This window comes from Equus quagga, chromosome 11 (assembly GCF_021613505.1).
Source record: "Equus quagga isolate Etosha38 chromosome 11, UCLA_HA_Equagga_1.0, whole genome shotgun sequence".
Classification (NCBI taxonomy): Eukaryota; Metazoa; Chordata; class Mammalia; order Perissodactyla; family Equidae; genus Equus; species Equus quagga.
In genome coordinates, this window is record NC_060277.1 from 110,455,892 (window position 1) to 110,478,710 (window position 22,819).

Consider the following 22,819-nt stretch of genomic DNA (forward strand, 5'->3'; position numbering starts at 1 on the left):
GCTCCTTTCTGGGAGGTGGTAGCCATCGGAGGTGAGGGCCCAGGGATGGGGGTGGAGATGTCCAGACTCCAGCTGTGGGAGCAGGAGCAGTGGTGGGAGGCCCTGCTGAGCTGGACAGGGGAGAGAGCTGCAGCCCCCAGGGGGGAGGGCAAGTGGCAAAAGGCAGCCAGGCTGAGCTCTGGAACATCTGAACTTTGCCTCCTGTCGGCAGAAGTCCTCCTGGAAACAAATGAGCACAATAGAGGGCCCTACACGCCCCAGAGATTAAGGTTAACTGACCCACTGCAAGAAAAACAAGAGCTGAATTGCTGGCGTGACTGTCTAGTGCCCGATCAAATCAGAACCCAGCTCCCCAGATGAGGGCTGCCGTGCAGCAGGCAGGAACACCCGGTCTCTGAGGCGGCTTGTCACTGCGGGATGCTCCTACTCAGATGGTGGCTCCGAAGACTAAAGCACAGGGATAAAAAGGATAGGGACAAAGAAAGAAAGATGTAGGATTTTAAACATGTGAGAAAGAAAAGTTCATTTAGGCGGCCTGGATGGGACTGACAGCCTCGGGGGAGACCTGCGTTGTCCCACTCAGCAGCCACGAGCTCCGTGTGGCTCTTGACCACTTGAAATGTGCCCAGTCCAAATGAGATGTGCTGTAAGCACAAAATTCACACGGGATTTCAAAGACTTAGTGTGAAAAAAGGATGTAAAATATCTCATTAACAGTTTTTTTTTTTTTGAGGAATATTAGCCCTGAGCTAACTACCGCCAATCCTCCTCTTTTTGCTGAGGAAGACTGGCCCTGAGCTAACATGCATGCCCATCTCCCTCTACTTTATGTGTGGGACGCCTACCACAGCATGGCTTGCCAAGCGGTGCCATGGCCGTGTCAGGATCTGAACCGGCGACCTCCGGGCTGCTGAAGTGGAACGTAGGCACTTAACTGCTGTGCCACCGGGCTGGCCCCCTGAAGTGTATTTTTAAAATTAGTTTCTCCTGTTGCTTTCTACTTTTTAAAATATGGCTACCAGGAAATTAAAAATTATAGATGTGGCTCGCATTTGTGGCTCACATGCTAATTCTATTGGATAGCTCTGCCCTAGAAGCTGGACAGGGCACCCTGACTTTCAGCCTCAGATCTCGCCCCTGCCACGTCTGCTCCTTTTGAGCCAGGCAGGAGGCAGAGGACCTGGCTTCTTGTCTTGCCCCGGAGCCCTTCCCCTCTCCTGACACTTGCTTCCTCCTGTGGGTTGAGAGGTTTGAGATCAATTGATTCCTAAGTCTCCGTCCAGCTGTGACTTTAAGTGGCAGCCCACGCACATCCCCTTGCCTGCAGCTTCCGGGAAGGCTGATGTGGGCCCCTTACAGCTCACGGGGCCTGAGGCCAGAGCGAGGAGGCTGGTCAGAGCCCAACGCAGCAGCGTAGCTCCTAGATCTGAGGCTGCTGTGCACATACGCAGCTAGGCAACAGCTAGGCAGCAGGTGGCAGCTTGGAGAGTGTGCCAGGGCTTAAGCTGCTGACTCTGCTCCAGCTCACAGGGCTCCTGCAGGACGGACACTCTTCTCCTTGCTGCAGCAGATGTGGCAACTGCCTGCTTTCCCCTGGGAACCATAACCTGCCAGGCTGCCATATGCTCCCTGATCAGGACAAGATTTGCCATCTCAGGAAATTGCCCTGTTTGTATGCAAGCTCTGCCACCAGACCCTTGGAGCCGAGCTGGCTGAGAACCTCTTTTTCCTTCCGCTTCCTTGGCCACTGAGGAGCAAAGGTGCCTCCTCCGGGTGGGCCAAGAGAAGACAAGGGCTGGCGGGAAGGGGAGTTAGGGACGAAGCCTCCTTCCACAGGCGCCAGGAGACGTAGAGGCTGTGGCTCCAGGAATTCACAAGACTGTCTGGAGGAGGCTCTCTTGGCTGCGAGTCTGCCCAGATGACAGCCTAGAGGGAAGCAGAAAGTGGCCACGGCTTGCCTAAGTAGAGCAGAACAGGCAGAAAAAAGTGCTGGCTGTTCTTTTTGGGCCTTTTACAGGGAGAGAGTCTAGAGGAAGCAACTCAAACCAACCAACCAGCCAACCCTGCCTATGTGGAGAGGTAGGGTTCCAAGACTAGATGGCAAGGACCTCAGGAGTCCTCAAGTCCCAAGTCAGCTGGGAGTGCAAGGTCAAGGCTGCCCTGGGTATCTGTCCCTCCCTAGGAATGAGTCCCTTTTCCTAGCCTTGGGCAATAGCAGCAGGCCCCAGTTCACCTGTGGGACCGGTGCTGGGACAGCCCATACCTCTGGGCCACAGCAGCAGCCTATTGCACAAGCCATCCCTGCATTCCAGAAGTCTGCAGCCCGCCCACTCTCACTCAGGAACTGCAGGGCTTCCAGGCCTCCCCAAGTTGCCCAAGGGCCTTGGGCCTCTCCGCCACCTTGAAGACAATGGCCAGACCCCAGAGCTAGATCTGGAGACCTGCAGCCCTATCGTGGAGAAGTTCAGGTCTGACAGAGTCGGCTAACTAAACGTGTTGCAAAGGTAACTGGAGTTACAACTGGCTGTCCGGAAGCAGCAAGAGTTCAGTTGCATCAAGCCCTGTTTACTGCTCTGAGCAAGAAAAAGGTTTATAACAAACAGACAAACGATAAGAGTAACAGTCTTCACAGCTGAGGGGGAGGCCTGCCTAACTAGTCTTTGTCGCCAGGAAATTGGAAAGCACACAAGGGCAGCTTATTGGACTCAACCTATTGTCCTAATGACGTTGCTTAGACCTCGCAGGACTCAGCTCCAGGAAGAAGGAGAAAAAGGGATGGGCCTGCTTAGAGAAGGGAGAAGGCTGGCTGTGGACAGAAGCGTCTCCTCACCTCTCAGCGGTGTTGGCCTCGCCAGCTCAGCACACAGCAGCCCTCACTCCCTGGACCCTGGGCTCAGACCTTCCCTGGGGAACCTCCCGTCAGGCTCCAGTGGGGAGCAGAAGAGACTTTTCTATGGATTCTCAGTCCTAGCTAGGCAGGAGCTCTTCCCCCAAGGCCTCAGGTTGGGGCCAGGACAGGGCTCTGGTGTGAATGGGGCCTATGGGTGGCAGAGGAGGGAGAATCATGGTGTTCCAACGCCAGCTCCCATCCACGGGGGAGCAAAGGGAGGGGAATTCATATTGTCAAGTGCTACGGTACTAAGGGCTAAGAGGTACTAAGCCCTCTGCACATTTTCTTTCCCCCAGTAAGTTAGAGAAACAGATGTCTCTGTTTTGCAGGTGCAGACACCTGCTCGGAGGGTAAACAGCTTTTGCAGGGTCACAGACCCACAAGCATCAGAGATCTGTCCACATGCTCACTGGACCCTGGGCTTCAGCTCGCCCCACCTTGAGATTCTTCTTGGGCCGGTGGGGGGTGTTGGGGGGCCAGGCCTTCACCCACTCACACCCCTCCATTCCGTGGATGAGGCCAAGTTAACTGACAGGACCAGCTTTCAGGGACCAGTTACCTGCCTGTCCTAACTGCTTCGCCTCTTGCCGGAAGATCCCTGGGAAAGTTCTGCCTAACAGAAAGGATGTGGTTCCTTTCCAAGTGCTGGGCAGTCATTCAACCACAGACTGAACATGACGACACACAGTTACAGTAAATGGAGGGGAACAAAACCATCTGCTGAAAACAGAGACTGCAGAGAAGCAATTAAAATCACCACGCCTGGCGGGCACGGAGGAAAGCAGGGCCTCGCCGGCCTCGGACTTCCCTGCGGGTCTCCCCCGCCAGCACTGAGCAGCTCATCAGACAGACGGCCTCTGAGAGAGCTGCTATGGTGCCCCAAAGCAAAAACCAAAACTAAACCAAACCAAACCTCAGAGCCTTAGATCACAGTCCCTGAACAGCTTAAAAAGGTCAACGGTTCCCACAAATATTGTCTGTATTCATTTAAGATGATACTTTCTTTAACCTGTACCAACTATTAATACCACTAGCTTACACTTGTAGAGCCCTTCCCGTGCCAGGTGGTGTTTGAACGGAGGGCAGACCCATGGCAGCCAGGGCCTGTGTCTGCTCTCGTGTTCTCCCGCCCGCGCCCCTGCACCCACGTGCACAGTGTCTCTAACCTCTAACAGATCGACAGGCTAGATTCTTCCATTTGGTGTAGTCAGGATGCAGGCAGTTTCCAATTTCTCTCTTTGCTTTGGAACATCGATACGTTTTACAGCTAAATCTGGTTTCCATCTCCTCCGGAGCAACAAGTGTCTTTAAAAAAAAATTAGAACCAACACATACTTTTGCTATCTTTGGACATTTTTCTAGACCTCTGAAGGTTCCAAGCTTTGCAAGGCTGCAGACAGCAATGTGCTGTTTGGAATTCTTTTGTGTGTAATTAATGATGCCAGTGTGTGAAAAATCAGCATTGCCACAGTGATGACAGTGAACAGGCAGAGCACAGCCCCGACCTCGAAGTCCCCGGAGTCAAAGTTCCTCTCCTAGAGGGGGTGAAGCCATTGCCCCAGCTTTGAGGAGGAAAGACTGGCGATGGTCCAGGGCCATTGTGGGTGCAGGGGCGCACTGCATCCCATGCTGTCACGTCACAGCCATGGTGAAAGGCTCAGGTTCCCACCAGGTGAAGGAGACAGAACCAAGCCCAGCAGTGCTTCATTTTAAACAGAGAATCCAAGAATTCTCACTTGGAGAGAGACAGTACATTAAAACAATGCATATGAAAACGGGAAAATCCAGGAGACTGAGAAGCAAAGGGCCCGTCCAGCCCCAGCTGCCTCACGCTCTTTTTTCTAAAGAAAACCAACAGGGTTAAAGGTGGACAAACTTGGCCAAATTGTCCTTTCACTCTGATGTTCAGCATTATCCTGATAACTACAGCGAGCTTTTCACCTCTAGTTTCTGCAGATCAAGACTATCACCACTCAACAGAGAAGAAAATAAAAACCATTAACACAGCAGCCCTCAAGCATGTTTTAAAAATACAGACTGAATTGAGCTTTCCTGCTGCTCTCTGGATCTGGGGAGACAGGCTTTCCACAGGGGTCAAAACCTGCCCACGTACCAGAGCCCATCCTGGTGGGGGGACAGGAGCCAAACAGCAGTGAAGAGCACTGCGCGTACAGCGGCGTCCACAACCTCTCCTCCCCCTTGAGACCTCACTGCATTTCCTGCTCCTTGGGAACAATGGACCGTGTGGCCTCTAAGTTTCCTTCTGTGAATTCATCTAGCCAAGTGTGCCACCTGAGCAGCCCAGGGCCTGACTCTGAGGCACTTCCCGGGGCCGCTAGACAGGAGGGGGTCCTGCTTTTGGTGCTGTGGCTCCCACTGACACAGCTTATTTAATGTACAGGGATCCTAGCAACGGGATGTGTGAGCTAACCGGAGACCTCGGGCCTGCCAGGTCTGTCTTCTTATGTAAATACGTGATTTTAATATTAAACCTACCTTGTCAGGGCCTCACTGGCTGACAACAGCACTCCTCCTTAGAGCTGAGCCAGCAAGGACATCAAGAGGAAGGGAATCTCTAGAGTTACCACAAGAAAGAAAAAGCTTAGAAAAGGTGCAAATGACTGATTCCGGCCTATGGCTCCCCACTGATGCCAGGACTCTAGTAAGAGTGCAGGAGGAGCTGGGAGGGCTGTGCGTCTGAGGACAGAAGGAGCTTCTCCAGCCCCTGCCTCATCTCCGCAGTGCCACAGATACTGGCACAGGCAGGCTGGAGGACAGCCCGCGTGGTGGGGCCTTGAACTGGGTTCTTGGCGCTGGAGGACAGCGCAGCTGTGGCTGTAGCCAGGTTAGCACAAGACCAAGGTGAGAGACGCAGAACCAGAATCACAGCCCTCGTGCTGCAGAGTCCACTGGGGAGCTGGGGGTGGGCAAGGAAAAGGATGAAGGCCCTCAGTGCTCCCGCAGCCCGTTAGGGACACTACCTGAGCCTTTGGGACCAAAATCCAGGACCTCACCCAAGATCATCTATGCTATGTCTTCAGAGGGAGGGAGGGAGGGAGGATACCTCTAAATTGTATGGCATAGACATGAAACTTTTAATTAAAAAAATATATATATCTCCATTTCCTGAGGCTATTTGACCCAAAGCAAATCCCGGGAGGAGAAGAGATCACATCCCTCTATCTTGAGTCCTTGACAATATTCCATTCTAAGAAAGCAGTCTGATTTATCTTCCTCCCACCCCTCTTTCAACCTCCGGCAATCACTTTCTGCAATTCATTGGGAAAACAACAGGCACCATCGTGCCCACAGCGGGATTCCATCTTGAAATAATGTTCTCAGATCTTTAACCATTCAACTTCTCTTCAGGCCGGTCTAGTCAGCTCCATGTCCGAACCACACGTAAGCCGCATTTCCCAAGGGGGATTTTCTTTCCTGTGGGACAAGTGAGTTTCCCTTTCCAAAGGGATTCAGAGGTTTCAGGTACATCTCATGTTTAAAATCACTTTTATTCCTTGCTTTCTTACATTGCTTTTGTGACTTATCATTGATGCTATAATAGAAATAAAAAAGGGCACTAAGGAAAAAGTAAAAGGGTAAGGAAGGAAACTGATTAAAATATAATGGTATCTAAAAACTACAGATTGGAAACTCTTTAGAAACAGCGCCTCTAACACTCCCTTATTTGGCTTCAGACATACCCGCATTGCCAAGAATTCAGGATACACTTGACATGACAGGATCATGCAACAAGGTCCCCAAAGAGAACTGGGACCAGGCGAATGAGAGCATGTAAAAAAAATGGGCACAGTTTCCAGCATCTTTGCCTTTTAATATAAGATTTGTTTTCATCATTTCTGAGTGTAACATATTTCTTCTAAAAATAGAGCTCTTTGCTTGTTCTGAAACTTCTTAACTTTCGCTTGGAAGTGGAGGGGAATAAGGCTGACTGTAACTCTGTGGTGGCATTGCCAATGTCTCCTAGTCACAGACAAACTTTTCAAGGGAGTCTGGATGCTCACAACAAGGATGACTTCATTGCAAATCCATGGTACTGAAGAAACATGACAAAACATTCCGAGCCCCCATCTGTGGCTGGTGTGGACCCCCAAAACACATGACTGACCAAAGGTAATCAGTCGCAGTTCACACGGGACCAGATGGCAGTGGCCCCTCCCCCAGGAGGTACGGACAAAGGGACCCCGCACACATCTCCCAGATGCCAGGGCACCCTTCTAGCACCCTGGTTAAGAATGTGAGGGCACAAACACACGAGACATAGGGACGCAGGGCTGAGGATGTTACACTTCCACCCTGAGCCAACGCAGACCTGCATTTACTATCATGGAACTTGCTGGGGTTTTCTCACAATATAGACTACGAGTCAGGATCGCCCCCTGCCCCCAAGGAAGAGCCTGGTTAGCTCCTGAATCCAAAGATGCCCTTGATGTATCCAGTGAGGCCACTCTTGGTCTTCTGCTCCAACTTGTCCTCAAGGGGTGGGAAAGCCACATGGTTGAGGGCCAGGTCAAAGAATAAAGGCTTGCAAGGGATGGGCTGGAACCCTGGCGGGAAGTGCACGAGGTTGGCTTGCTTGGTGACAAGGGAAGGGTCCAGGCAGAATGTCTCAAACCGTTCAACCAGAGGCTGCAATCAATCAAAGGGAGGAAGCCAGGCGTTAATCACAGACCATGAGTGGAATATGCACCATGCGCTGAGTGCCCAGTTCAGAGCCTGCATGTGCTGCCTCACTCAATCCCACAAACCTCCTGTGATGCAGTGCTGTCATGCCCCCATTTTATAGTTGAGAGTCACTGAAACCTAGAGAGGTTAAGAGGCGGGTGGGCTGGGATTAGGGTATGGGCCTGTTAGACGCTGAAGTCAGAGCTCCTAGCCAGCTGTGACACTCTGCATAGCAACAGGTTCCTAACCTCCTATTTGTCATCTAGATGACACCTAACAAACTTTATACAGGCAGCTTTCAGGTCTGAGTAAAAGAGAGGGAAGTAGGGTGTTTCCTTAGAAATTAAGGGTCCTCTGTTCTACAAATGAGTACACATGCCTAGTGAGTTATGGGTCCTACTCTGTATTCCTGAAAAGCCACAGCCCAGACTTACCTTATTGTCCTTGACTTGGGAGGAAGTCTCTGTCTGGTGGGAGTCACTTGCATCTGAAAGTTTCACAGGGATTCAGTAAGAGCAGGAATGTAATACACTACGCAAATGACACCCATCACATGTATGGCTTCTAAATCCCAAGAGCAAAGCCAGCCAGCATGGAGGGAAAGTAGCCCTCTCCCTCCTGGGTCCACACTCTGCTGGGAAGTAGTGCAGATAAACAGGCGGTAAACCCCAGACCAATGCTGTCCACGCAGGGAAGCCAGCACGGCCGTGTGGGAGCAGGCACAGTACAACAGTGCCCCTCTAAATCCTTCCACACAATCTGATGCTGCAATGTGGCAGAAGCAATGGCAGGGAAAAATAAAACTCTTACAGATTAACCCAAACAACCCCTTTCAATCTTAAAACAGTAGTGTAGGGGGTAGGAGAGAAGAGGAACAGAAGTGAAGGGAAGTTTGGGAATACAAGCAGCAAAAGCAGCAGGGGTCTCACCAAGGATGGCCGCTGCCTGCAGAGAGCACTTTTCCGACCTCACTTGTGTGATGAGCTCTTGCATGTCAGGCAGGTCCTGTAACGATTCGGAAAAGGCATACTCAAGAGCTGGGGCCAGGCCAGAGCAGCACACCAAACTAACCTAATCAAGCTGAGTGGTCCCACTGGCATTTTCACAGGATTTTAGACTTTTTAAATGGTTCTCCCTACTAAACAAACAAACAAAACTAGCCTGTTTCAAATGGGAAAAGCGATGCCATGGCTTAAGGAATAACGCCTTTAGATAGTAGCGATGATAATGATAATAATAATAAATAAATTGATCATACACTAACTGCATAATGGCCAGGCATTGCTCTAAGCAGTCCACACAATTGCTGTGTCCATCTTCGCCGTAATCCTGAGGTAGTCTGTACCCGTTTCACAGATGAGAAGACTGAAGCATAGAGAGGCCAAATAACGTGCCCAAAGTCACACTCCCAAGGGCCACAGAGCTGGGACAGAACCAGGCCATGTGCCTTCAGGGCCTAAGCCCTTACCCACTGTGTCCCACCCATTCTATGACGGCGATGCAGTTCTCTTGCCTCAGTCTCTTACTTGGCAAAATTCAGAATGATCTGATAAGGTCTAGATGCTGCTGAATCCCTCACACCTCTATTTTCTGACATTTCTCCCCAAAATCATCCAGCACATTAGGTCGGATGGGCATTTGTAAACTGCCTCTCCTCTCTCCTGAGATGAAGTGTCTACACTGGGCTGCTGCCACATCCCGACGACACCCCACCACCCTGCTGCCACCAGACTGGGTACCCACCCTCCGCCCACACCCCTCCTCTCCTTCCCGTCTCTCTGCCTCTGCTCCAGCACCTCTTCTTTGTATTCACAGGTGGCTCCTCACGCAAGTCTTGTGGCTACAACAAAACCACCAGCTCTTCAAGGCAGCAACCAAGTTTATCCTTCAACCAGAGCACAGTGCTGTTCCGAGCAAACGGGAAGAGCGCTAACAGCAGCAGCTCTCACGCAGTGGCTTGTGACTCCGTCAGTCACAGCAACCTTAGTGCGCTTCTCTAAACAGTCTCCACTCACAAAACACACACGGATTCTGTGGACCAGCCAGTGCTTTAAGAATCTCTGCATCACAACAGCCCACAAGCTTAAAAAGTCAGTCTGACAGTCAGTGAAATAAACCAAACTACCGAACATTTTAGATCAGCATGATCTAAAGCTTTGACGTATACCCACATTGCCTGGGGGTCTTGCTAAAATGCTGATTTTGACTCAGTAGGCCTGGGGTGGGGCCTGAGAGTCTGCCTTTCTAGCAAACTCCCAGACGCTGCTGCCGCTGGTCCAGGCACACTCTGTTCGGAAAGGCTTCTCAACTTTGCTGCATATTAGAATCATTGAGGGGCTTTAAAAAACTGCAATGCCCTTTCCAGACCCCACATCAATTAGAACAGAATCTCTGGGGGTGGAACGCAGACATCCATCTTTAAAAATCTTCCCAGGCAATTTCAGCATGTAGCTGAGTCTGAGAACAGAACTTCAGGATTTTTTAGCCAGAGGAATGGTTCAAAGAGGCTTAGTACCTAAATCCTCCTCAGCCCTGGAACGTGGCCGTTGAGTTAGACAGCGTGCAGCTCCCGGGGACTTAGGGACATACCATGTCCCATGGCCAACCAGGCGGGACCAGCTTCAGAGGAGCCACAGCCCCTCCAGAGCCTCAGTGCACAACTTCCCAGGGCTTGGAAACAAGGAGAGGCCAACGACTCACCTTTAAGCTGTTCCTGAAGGGTCCAGCATCAGAACTTACTTCATTTGCATACTTCAGGACTCTGTCATACAGGACCAGGGCCTCACTCCACTTCTTCACCAACACATAGGACTGGGCAATGAAAAAACACCTGATGGAGAAGGCAAAAGAGCCAGAGTAGTCTCAAGCAACCATTACCCAAGACCAAGGCTTTCTTTGCAGTTTAGACTGAATTTTAAATTTGGAAACGGGTTTCTTAACCTCAGGATCACTGCAGGGCGACCTCAACATCCTCAATGTCCAGCTTTGCCTGGTTAACCTGCAGACTCTGCCTGCCGTCAGAGATGATACTGTAGTTCCAACACTGACCCACTGTCTTTTACCTACTAGCTGACTCTGCAAAGAAGGCGCAGTTCCCAAAAGGTGCATGGGGAGAACTGGGGCCAGGCAGGAAGGAGGAATGTTGCTTGGCTCAAACATAAACCCCACCCACGACGGCCCACACATCCACGTCACAATCGTTCTCTCTCTGCTCATCCTTTTTTCAAAAACCAAATCCAAGAAATCGCTTCCTCATGGAAACTACTCCCCTGGGATCAAGAGAGCCTGAGCACTACTGGCTCTTGACAAGACAGAGGGCCCACAGGAGCCAGGAGGAGGGCACAGTGAGCGAAGACCAGACACCCCACAGAGCCAGAGTGCGCTGGGCTGTGAGGGCCAGAAAAGGAAGGGTAAGAACACACGACTCTACTTTGCCGTTTTGTCTAGACCCCCATTTTGCTACACAGCCCACTTCCAAGTTATAAATAACATGATTCCTTTACAAAACGGAGAGGTTTAGCTTTCTCCTGGTTCAGTTCAGGTTTGGCTCTGGTTCTGTTAGTTAACACCTTTTCCAACACTTGTCCCTTTTCCCTGGGAGGAGGGCGGGGAGTGGAGGGAGAAGACATTTACTGTGCGTGCTCTCCGGCTTCCCCGACCTACCCAAAGAGCAAAGAAGGTACACTGGAAACGCCCGGCCACACCTTCAGCAGAGCTTTCCCTTGCACATGCTGAGTGGATCGTCTCTCATCATGGGCAAGGTACTCACAGAGCCAGTGACCCAATCTTCCAGGGGACAGGATATGCTCCCAAGGCTTACAGACCCACCGGGCGGCAGAGGAAAGCCCATCCGCCCATAGGACCTTACCTGTAAGCCTTGTACACCAGGGTCTTGAGACCTATCTCCTTCTGGAAGGCTTTGTCCTCCTCTAAGCCAGGAAGCTGGAGCAATTCCACTAGATTCTGCACAACAGATGCAACAAGAAAACTCATGAACAAGAGGCCTCAGACTGAGGTTTCTTTTGGTGAGGGAGATTTGCTCTGAGCTAACATCCACTGCTAACCTTCCTCTTTTTTTGCTTGAGGAAAATCAGCCCTGAGCTAATATCTGTGCCAACCTTCCTCTATTTTGTATGTGGGAAGCTTCCACAGTATGGCTGACGAGTGGAGCAGGTCCGCGCCAGGGATCCGAACCCATAAGCCCAGGCCACCGAAGTGGAGTGTGCGAACTTTAACCACTTGGCCATGGGGCCAGCCCCAAACTGAGTTTTTAACAGAAGACTTTGTAACAACAGACAAGGGTGAAAAGAAGAGCCTTGGCTTGAAATAATGAGGAAAAGTCTGTGACAAGTGACTTGGCAGCAGCCACACCTGGTGTCACCTCTAACTCCCTCTCTGATACGGAAAGCTTATTTGTCCTTTACAACTCAGCTCACATCTCACCTCCTTCTTGAACCACCTCGGCTAGAGGGGATCTCTCCAGCTCTGAGCTTTCATTTCAGAGTAGCCCACTCATCTGACATCTAGAAAGACCCCCTGTTTATGTGCATTTCTCTCACGATCTTACTCACTGACAAACTCCCAGTGGGCTGAGACAGGGTGGCCTCAGGTCTCAGGATGCTCCACAGCACGCAGGAGAGTCTCACACACAGGTGAAGTGCTCAGTGAATGCCTGTGGGCTTACTAGTCTCTACATAGCCACACATCTGAATGGCGGGTTCACAGGCCGCGGAACTAGTACAAGAACAAGACCTCTGTCTTTTACCAAGACACTAGCAGCTCCTGGTTGTCACAGCCCTTTCGCTATGCAAAGTTAAGTCATTCTGTATCCAACACATGCAAAGGACAGGCCCTTGCTTTCCCATCCTCGAGAGTCACCTGTAGAATGATGTCATAGAGCCGGATCAGGTCCTGGGGCCGGGGGGAGCGCTTGCCATCATCTTCTGGCTGCGGCTGCAGCAGAGCTTTCTGGAGACCTTTAGCCATGTTCTCATTACGCTTGATTGCTGTTGACAGCTTGATGTAGGTCAGGTAGCTGGAATGTACCACATGTCAGCTCAGGTTATGCTCAGGGAAGCTGATGTTCTGGGAAGTGCACTGGACCACAGGTTGGGACTGACCTAGGGCAAGTGTGGGGGTGAGGGCACGTCGTGCAGCAGGGCCAGCTGGCTGGGGCCTCAAGTTCAAGGGGCCCTCCATTCTGGCTGCTGTCCACTGGCAAATTTGCAGGGGACCAGTATGAGACTTCAAGACAAAATTTGATTTTAGCTTGAATTACATCCTATTTCTATTTAAGAGCCACAGAGCTACTAATTTCAGAGGACACTGCTAGTCCTTAAGATGATTCATGGATGGGAAGCTAGTTCCTGGAACAAGGACTAGTTAACTGCCTGGCCCACAGTGTAAGGACAGAATGCTTGCCTGACAGCTCCTCCTACTCATCTGGTGACCTTCTCTTCTCAGAAAATACTGAGGGACAGTCTCTTTGGATGGTTGTGCATATTAAACATGTATATATGGGAGACTATGCATGATGCCTGCTCCTTTTAGCTATACCACCTGGAAAGTTCCTTTAATGTGTGGGAATAAAAAGATGGCAACTATTTAAAAGTCTGTTTAAGAAGGGTTTAGGCCTCCAGATCCCCATCTTACTCTGACAGAAGGCTGGAGCATCCTTGGGAGAGGACAGAGCCTAGGGATGGGGGACACAGGCATAGCTGAGGTTGGAGGCTTCATAATGAACATGGGGATTAAGGGACTATCAAGTTCTGAGTGCTGACCTAGCTGCCCCACCCTCTCCTACTCAGCTTCCAGAACAAGAGCAGCCTGGTGTATTCCAGGGATCTGACCAGCCCAAGAAAAAAATTCAAGTTTTTGGAGTTGGGGTCCTTTGTGGACGGCCAGAGTCAGAACGCCTACAGGGAAGCCCAGAAGTGATGAGCTCCACACATGTCTGTAGAGCTCCCACCAGACAAGCCACATTATCTTTAACATAAGTGGATGAATAAGGATCACCAGACATTTAAGGAAAATATCTAACAAGATGAAGAGGCCAAAACTGAAAGGGGAAAAAAAAGCAAGTTGGAACAACCAGACTTTGCAAGGAGAAGAAAACTTCGGAAAACTATTATAAAGAACCTCAGAAAGATAAAGAAAGACTCTGTGGTCATGAAATTAGGAGATGCTATATTCAAAAGATAATATTCAGGGGCTGGCCCGGTGGCACAGTAGTTAAGTCATGTGCTCTGCTTTGGTGGCCTGGATTCACCAGTTTGGATCCCGGGTGCAGACCTATGCACTGCTTATCAAGCCATGCTGTGGCACGCATCCCACACCTAAAATAGAGGAAGATGGGCACGGATGTTAGCTCAGGGCTAATCTTCCTCAAAAAAAAAAAAAAAATAATAATATTCAAAAAGAAAACGAACAAGCTCTCAAAAATTAAAACAGCAACAAAAATGAGAAAGCCTATATAAGAGTCGGATGGGAGGTCAAGAGGGGTCAGGGTGTAGAGTGGGAGTGGAGGGCTACAGTGGAAAGTGGTATAAAATACCTAAATCCTTAAATCAAGAAGTAGCAACAGACACGTCATCTAGAGACATCAATGTAAATATCAAAAGAATTTGTTTAAAAAGAATTAAAAGTGCCTGCTTTGGAGAAATGGGAGAGAAGTTCAAGAGATGGATTTTCTTAAAGCTTTGCAGAAAAATCAGACTCTCGAAACAAAGTAATCATTATTCACAGAGTGGCAGAGGAATTTAGATACATCTTTACAAAGTTTTATTAAAATACAAGAGCTACCTGATTCCTAACTTCAATTTACCCCAAAGCTGGCCTTCAAATTCTAACTGAAATCCATGATTGTGATACTAGCCAGATCTGAAGCGGGAGAACGGATCCAAGGGCATGGGGGCTTCACGGATTGAAAGCTTCCCGAGCCTTGCTGAAGCCCTCGGGGTCTTTTCAAGGCTACAGAGCTGGATAGCTCCTGACTGACTCCGTGTGGCTACTAACCACGAGCTCGTCTCTTAAATTCCCAGAGCCTCATCTTTCTCAGAGGCTTGTTGAAACACAGGACATCTAAGTGCCATTCTTGCTGATATCCCACGCATCTGAGTCATCTGGCAGTCAATTTGACATTCCTGTAATACCAAATTCCCTAAGAATGGAGATTAAGGTAGGGGGAGAGGAGTTCTTGTGGTTTGGTTTCTATAAAGAAGGGAGGGGGTAGGGGGGTGGCTGAAAATATTGCCAGGTTCACTAAAAAGGTACTAGTAGTAACTAAGAAATTAAAATTTCAAGGTCACACGGAAAAAAAAATCAGATAAGAAGAGTTTTCCTTCCCAAGTAATTTTATTTCTTCCCAGGAAGTTCCAAAAATGTCACTCTTCCTTCCTCCTTTCTTCTGTGAAACAAAATAATCCACCTTTAAAAAAAACCTAAACTTGGCAAGGTAATTTAAAAATGTATATGAAAGAGCAAAGGGACAAAAACAGTCAAGATACACCTGAGGAGAAAGCTGGTGGGGGGGGAACTGCTCTGCCAGATGCCCAGACTTACGGCACAGCTGCAGTAATTCACTGTGCTGGCTGAGGAGAAAGCTGGTGGGTGGAGCTGCTCTGCCAGATGCCCAGACTTACGGCACAGCTGCAGTAATTCACTGTGCTGGCTGGTGTAAGGACAGACGAATGATCAGCGGAGCAGAAGAGAGTCTAGAAAAAGAGGAGGCAAGGAGAAAACAGAATGGATGCCTGATGGAGCTGGCAGCGCACACCAGCAGAGAAAGGACGGAGCACTGAAACAATCCATCATCCTCATGGAAAAAGGTGAAGCAGAGCTTTACCTGACTCAAAAATAAACTCCAGATGGAATTAAACTTGAGTTGATACTGAACTTAAATGTGGAAGGTACAATGTAAGTGAGAACACAGAGGAGGAGAACTTTAGGAGCTTGGCACAGCAAGGAGTGGTGAGCTGTAGAAGAGGGGGAGGAATCGACCAGGGTGGGGCCACAGGGAGTTTCAAAGTTATTGGTTGCATTTCAGTTCTTAAACTGTATACAAATTTTCAATTATATATATTAGTATTATTCTAATAACTAGAATAATTAGAATAATAATTCTAATAATCACAAATGCAGTATATACACTCATAAAATGTACAAAGATATATTAGTATTATTTATTACATATTAAATTATAAATTAAAACAAACACTAAACACACTCTTTTTTTCCCAATGATGTATTTCACAATGTGAAAGAGTAAAAAATTACCTCCTTACCTGTGCAAGTATTGAAGATTAGACACCTTCCCCGACTCCCCTTCAAGGGTGTAATCTCTCTGTTTCTGCAGAAAGTGAAAAAGGTAAAGCTAAAACAACTGATCCAATCCTTGGCTCTGACCACTGCCTTCAGTGGTATGGTCCCCAGTGTGCCCTGGAACACGTGCATAGACTCTAATAAGTTAGGGGCCCTCAAATATGAAAGATCTACTGGATATTCTAGCAACAGGGTTGCTCAGTTGCCACTGGCATCTAAAAACTGGACTTGAGTAAGAGAATTCAGAGTAATGGCCAGTAAGGCTTCCTGACCACTACTCCCTGTGTCCAGACCCGCAGCATGAACAGCAGACATTCCACGGTTCACTGCTCCCTTATCAGGTCTGTGCCTTAGATCCAAGTTCAGCCCCTTGTGCTGTCAGCTCCTACATTTTGTGCCTGGCTGAATAACGGCCCCCAAAGATGTCCACATCCTAACTCTGGAACCTGTGAAGATGTTACCTCACATGGTAGAAGAGCCCCTGCAGAGGTGATGAATTAAGGATCTTCTGATTAGCCTGGATTATCCAGGAGGGCCCAATGTACTCACAGGCTCCTCAGAAGAGAGAGGCAGGAGGGTCAGTGATACAGAGAAGATACTGGGACTGACGCAAGGTCAGAGAGGAGAAAAGATGCTAGCTGCTGGCTTTGAAGATGAAGGAGCCAGGAGCCAAGAAATGTAGGTGGCCTCTAGAAGCCAGAAAACGCATTATCTGGAATCTGGAAATGGATTCTCCTCTAGGTTCCCCCAGAGCTTCCAAGGCTGCAAGGAACGCAGCCCCGAGAACCCATTTTAGACTTCCAACATACAGACCTGTAAGATAATAAATGTGTGTTGTTTTAAGCCACGAAGTTTGTAGTAATGTTACAGCAGCACTAGGAAATGAATACATCTTGGTATCACCACATTCATTTCATTCTGTGAGGTGTCCCGGCAACTGCTGTGAATTCAAGGTGAATGATGGAGGCTGGGGCTCTGTGCGCCCCTGTTAAGAGGAGGATGGGAAGTGTAATAAACAAAAGCCGCTTAACGGGAAAAGGAAACAGGTGACTACAGCCTAACAAATATTTATTGAACATTTTATACTCAAACTACTGTGGCAGATGCTGAAAAAAATATATAGTTGCTTTTAAGGTGCTTAGAATCTTGAGGAAATATAATGAAAAAGTAAATATAAAACAACATACAAAATATTAAAAGGCAATACTTAACTATCAAATAAAAATTACAGCTGCAAGTATGAGATATTCAGAAAAGGGAGATACCCTTGTGGGCTAGGAGGATGTAGGCAGGCTTCTCAGAGACGGTGAGCTATGAGCTGGACCGTGAAGAACAGGTGGGGTGTGGATTGGTGAAAAGGAGGAGGGAGGATGAGCCAGGTGTGAGGAGTGAAAGGAGAACAGTGTGAGGAACGCACTGAGGGAGCACAGGCATATTAGGACGGTGAGTACAACAGGTTGAGGCAGAGGCCTCAGAGGGAAGCAGGGAAGCACAGCGCTGGAAATGGAGGCTGGAAACCGACGGGGGAAGGCGTGTGCGTGCACCAGCTCAAGGAGTCTGAACTGCATCTGCCAGACCAGTGGTCTCTAAAGCAGGGTGCACACAACCCGAGTGGGGGTGTAAGAAGAAAACTAGAACTTCTATTTCTATTTACCTCATTCCTAAAAATTTTATTTTAATGTGTTTTATATATTACAAATCAGTTAAATAAGGTATATTATTTACAAATAAACATAGCAGAGGTGCATGCTCAATTTTACTTATGAGGTGCATTATCCTAAAAGTTGGGAGACCATTGCCCTAGACTTAGTGGAATCCCTGGGCTTGTCATAATTAGACAGTGAGATGGGATCTAGAAAGATTCAATTTGCTTCTGGCAAGGAAGGCTTGGAGAAGTGAAGCGAGACCAAGGTAGGAAAAGCAGCCAGGAGACCGTTGTAGTGGTTTAGGCATAAGAAAAAGGGCTAATTAGAAACAGGAGAAATGGACAAGGGGCAAGAGCAATTACAAAGGGAGAATAAATAGGGTTTTTGGTGATAGAGAATAAAGAGACAAAAATGGCTCTGAGGTTTTCAGCCTAGAGGCCTGAATGAATCAGTGATGTTATTAGAAAAAGGGAGCACAGGAGAAGTCCACCTGGAGACATAAATTTGAGACCAAAGGCTTAACAGTTAATATATGAAACCATTAGGAGGAACAGGATAGAGAAAATGATTTCTCAACCTGATGGCGGCCAGAGGCTTTTGTTGTTTGTTAGCCAGTCGCCACACCTAAAAAAACCCAGTGACTAAGAGTTAATGCACTCAGACCACTGGGACCCCACCTGAGAAGGAGACACGCAGACTGAGGAGGGCCTCAGCCCAGAGCAAGAGCCAGTGGCTCAGCTGACAGTCCTACCTGATCTGGCTTGAGCTCTTCCCGAACCGCCTGGATGGCGTCCCGACACTCGCTGAGCATGGATTCAAACAGACGCTCCTTGGTTTCTTCACTTTCAGCCTAAACAAAGGCAGAATGCAGTAACAGATTTTGAGTGAGCCATAGTATTCTGACGGGATGAGAGCAGAACAGCGCTCTGCCTCCCCCCATTACACGTGAACACAAATATCCAATCAAAAACCGCCCCAAATCAGAAATCATTCCAATTGTTACCATTCTCCACCACACAAGATTTTTCTTAGTCTTATTCAGTAGTCATATGGAAATGGGGATTTTATATATACACATGTATAACAGGAACATACTGAAAAAGTATCTGTATAACTGATCTGAAGCTGTCAGGCAACAGATGCCTGAAATCTTTTCCTATCATAGAACTTTCTACTACTTTCCTCCAACCTTCTACCTCTGCTCAACGCCTGCACCTGCATCCCTAGAGGGCCCTTACAGACTAGATTTGCCTCACACCGAAGGACGGCAGAGCAGAAGTTTCTTTTCCTTTTTCTCTCCAGAACAAACTATCTTCAGCTCTTCTGTATGTCAGCAGAATTACCCTTACAAATGTACCCAACAGACTTGAATACACAGAATTTTTTAGGTCCAAGCACATGAGCAACATTGTTTTAATCAACACCCAATCAAAAATAGATTTCTCCTAAATATCATAGAGGTTTTCTTCACCACAGAAATTCTCCACTTGGATATTCCACATGGCTATGCTGAGGACATTTTTGGGCAGACAAGGTTGACAAGCACTTGATGACAGTCTTTACAAGGACAGGGCGTCACCCCTCTGTTAGCCAGCTGGGATAAGAGAAAAAGTGATTCATTAACTGAATACCTGCCAAACCACATTATCACTCTAAAGAATCTGACTGAGCAGGTGGGAATGGATGAAAGGCAGAAAGGAGACGAACTTGTGTTACTGGCAGACCCACTGTGACATTAAAACATCAACATTCCATTATTATGTTTGACTTTCCACAGAAACTAACGTCCAATATGTTCTCTTGACATTCCACTGACCTCTAAGAAAGCCCAAAAGAAAACCCAGTACTGCCCACTCCTTCAAGAGGTGGGTGGTAGGGGCTTAAAAAAATACCTTTTCTTCTCTTAAGAACTCTTGTGTTTTCCCTAGTTCCCAGTGTGAAAAACTTCCTTGTAAATTACCCAATATAAATCAAATATACTTTTCCATTTATAAGTTACTTGACTTTCTTGTTGTTCACTAACTTAGGAATGAATCGGGGGCACAGTCATTCTGTAAATCCACAAAGGGAAACATGCCACCATAAACTCGCTGAAACCCAGAGCAGCATGTCCAACAGACTTTTCTGCAGTGATACAAACGCCCTGTATCTGCACTCTCCAACACGGCAGTCGTCAGCTACATGCGGCTACCATGCACTTGAAATTTTAATTCATTCAAGTTTAAACAGCCGTACGTGTTCAAGCGCCTGCTGGACTGGCCAGTGCAGCTCTAGAGAAACACACTTCACACTAACCGCTGTTAGGCACCTCGAGTTAGCAAGATGTTTTATACTCATTTAATCAAACTCACTGGCTAAATTTTTCAAAGTCCTAATCCTGTGGAACGAGGCAGCTGTACAGCAGTTAACAACTGGAATGAGATCGTGGACAGGACAGACATGCACCAGAGCCACAGCAGTAGCAGGCAGGATGAACTCCCACGCCAGTTCCGATGCCATGCGATCCAGCAAATATGCCACCAACACCCTTTTTAAGATGGGCGGGGCTCAGTGGTTAGGGCCCTTTTTAAGATGGGTGGGGTCCAGCAGTTGGGGCAATGGGTGTAGAAGTAAGAAAAGAGCAAACTTGGTTTTACCAGCTACACAGGCTCTGTCTCCTTTACTGTAGGGAGGGTATGGCTCAAATGAAAAACATAAAATGCTGCTAAAATGCTAAACCTCTTTACTGCCAGAGATGTTCCCTTTGAATAAGGAAACGTCTGCATAAGCAGACTTTCCCACTGCTCCTGCATAATTCTAAGTTCCACTGGAAATTTTACAAAAGTCCTAAACCACAATGAAGGAAAAAGCCTGACTGAAGGGGAGGACTTCAGTTGGCTGTGTTTTTTTTATGATGCCCACACTGCACAGTGATTCTAAGACCACGCAACTCTGGAGCAGAACTTCTCATGATGTCCCCTGGGCCAGGCAAAATGGCTCCAAACGGGAAACCTGAAACCCGCTTGCTTCTTACGCTCTTATTCTATAAACCTATCTTGGTGGATAAGATAATCCTGAAAGGACAACGGAACAAGAAACACCTCTCTTTCATAGAGGCAGAATTCCTCAGTGTCGACATGCAGACCTCCCAAGTCTGCCACTGTGCCACCAAGAACGTGCGCCTCCACACAAGCACAAACTCTCTGCAGAAGGATTCGTGGTCTGCCTGGACCTTTTCCCCAGGTGTGCCTATGACAGAGAGAATTCATAAACCTAGAAGCAATGTGTTACTCAATCCTAATGAATAAATAAAGAAATTCTAGATCAATTTTTCTAACACTTCCAATACTCCAGGATGTGCTTTTCTACTGACTGGTACAGAGGAAAATGAGCTGTGTGTGTCCTCAGGTAGAGACCCCTGTTATGAAAAACAGAGTTCCCAGATTATTTTCACTTGTCTACAAAAACTGCAGGAAGGCAGCGGTGCGACTGAGAAACACACAAGGCAAGTCTGACCACATTCTCCACCACACCCGTAGGAGAACCAAGGGGATGGGCACCAAGCCTCACTCGGCCCACTGAGGTCTAGGAAAAAACACATGGAATCTAGTAAAGAAGGATACAAACCTCACTTCAGAAGAGATTTTTTTGGGGGGCCGGCCCTGTGGCCAAGTGCTTAAGTTCCCATGCTCTGCTTCGGCCGCCCAGGGTTTCACCAGTTCGGATCCTGGGTGCGGACATGGCACTGCTCATCAGGCCATGTTGAGGTGGCATCCCACATGCCACTACTAGAGGGACCCACAACTAAAATATACAACTATGTACTGGGGGGATTTGGGGAGAAAAAGCAATTAAAAAAAAAAGAATAGATTTTTTTTTCAAAGAAAAGGATAAATGGTCTCCCTTCCACTCAAACTTTAAAATATAACTTGAGGATAAGAATTATCAAACCTGCATACATTTTAAACCTGCCCTCCCCTACAAAAAGAGCTAACAATACCCTCACAATGCAACCACCAGAGACAATTCAGGTGTGATCAAGTATCAATAAAGCAAAATAGAAATAAATTACAAAGACAGACAATGTTAAAGACGTGAAGACTTAGTAAAGTTCGGCTAACGAGACTATGAACTTTGCACCTGGATTCTGGCAGCTGATTCTCAGCTCCAGTCTTTGTAGTCTAATATTTTATCTCCCTGAATCATTTCTTCCATGTTTTTCAGTAAACTACTGTTTTAGTATTTAAATGTCATAAAAACCTCTGCAAGCAAGCAATAAGCTGGGGCTATCAAATTCTTGCATTCCAGTTCCTAGAGGGTGGCAAATACCAATATTAGCTGGGCTAAGAGGCACCGAAATTAAAAGTCCTGTTTCTAAGGCATAGTTCTTGGTTTCCATGGCAGAGAACAACTCAACAAAATAATGAGAACCGGCAAGGTAGGTCAGGCCTATGTTATATCCAGCCAAAGAATCTGCCAGTGGCACCAAGGAGCAAGTGGTTCTTCTTGAGATTAACCTCAAATGGCCAAAGGACATTTTCCATATTTAATAACCCATGGTTCATTCAGTTCAATAGACATTTAATCTAAGAATTTAAAGACATCTAAGACTTAACTAAACTTTACTTGACAGTGTACTTAAATTATTTTACTGGCTTGATTTGGCATATGTGTAATATAGGACATCAGACACTTAAAACTCTTTTTAATGTTAAAATCTTACCAGATTCTCTGGGATTAATACACATTTTGTTTGATCTATCACATTATTTAAAGGTGTCTGATACTCAAGTGATCCCAATGTATTGTAAGACCCTTAAAAACAACAGATAACTGTATTCACCAGAACTAGCACATTAACCTGGCATTTAACAGGAGATAACACTACAGACTCTACAAACATTAAAATAAGGGAATATTATAAACTCCATGTCAATAAATTCAACAACTCACATGAAATTAATATATTCCTTTTAAAATTAAAACACATCCAAACTGACACAAATGAAATAGGAAATCTAGGGGCTGGCCCCGCGGCCGAGTGGTTAAGTTGGCGCGCTCCACTGCAGGCAGCCCAGTGTTTCGTTGGTTCGAATCCTGGGCGCGGACATGGCACTGCTCATCAAACCACACTGAGGCAGCGTCCCACATGCCACAACTAGAAGGACCCACAACGAAGAATATACAACTACGTACTGGGAGGCTTTGAGGAGAAAAAGGAAAAAAAAATAAAATCTTTAAAAACAAACAAAAAAAAGAAATAGGAAATCTGAATAGACCTCTAACTTGTAAAGAAACTATA

The 22,819-nt window shown here is 47.5% G+C and overlaps 1 protein-coding gene across 1 annotated transcript in view; it reads right to left on the minus strand.

Annotated features, from left to right (window-relative positions):
• Nucleotides 1-6,380: 6,380 nt before the first annotated feature.
• SRP68 (signal recognition particle 68) overlaps nt 6,381-22,819 on the minus strand; it is a 33,665-nt gene continuing 17,226 nt past the window's right edge. The window contains exons 9-16 of the mRNA XM_046675774.1: nt 18,290-18,388; nt 15,856-15,920; nt 12,452-12,608; nt 11,442-11,536; nt 10,274-10,403; nt 8,503-8,578; nt 8,008-8,060; nt 6,381-7,537 (exon numbers count right to left, since the gene is read on the minus strand). Of these exons, the coding sequence (XP_046531730.1) occupies nt 7,310-7,537; nt 8,008-8,060; nt 8,503-8,578; nt 10,274-10,403; nt 11,442-11,536; nt 12,452-12,608; nt 15,856-15,920; nt 18,290-18,388 (903 nt within the window). The 3' untranslated portion in view covers nt 6,381-7,309. The remainder of the gene's footprint in view (nt 7,538-8,007; nt 8,061-8,502; nt 8,579-10,273; nt 10,404-11,441; nt 11,537-12,451; nt 12,609-15,855; nt 15,921-18,289; nt 18,389-22,819) is intronic.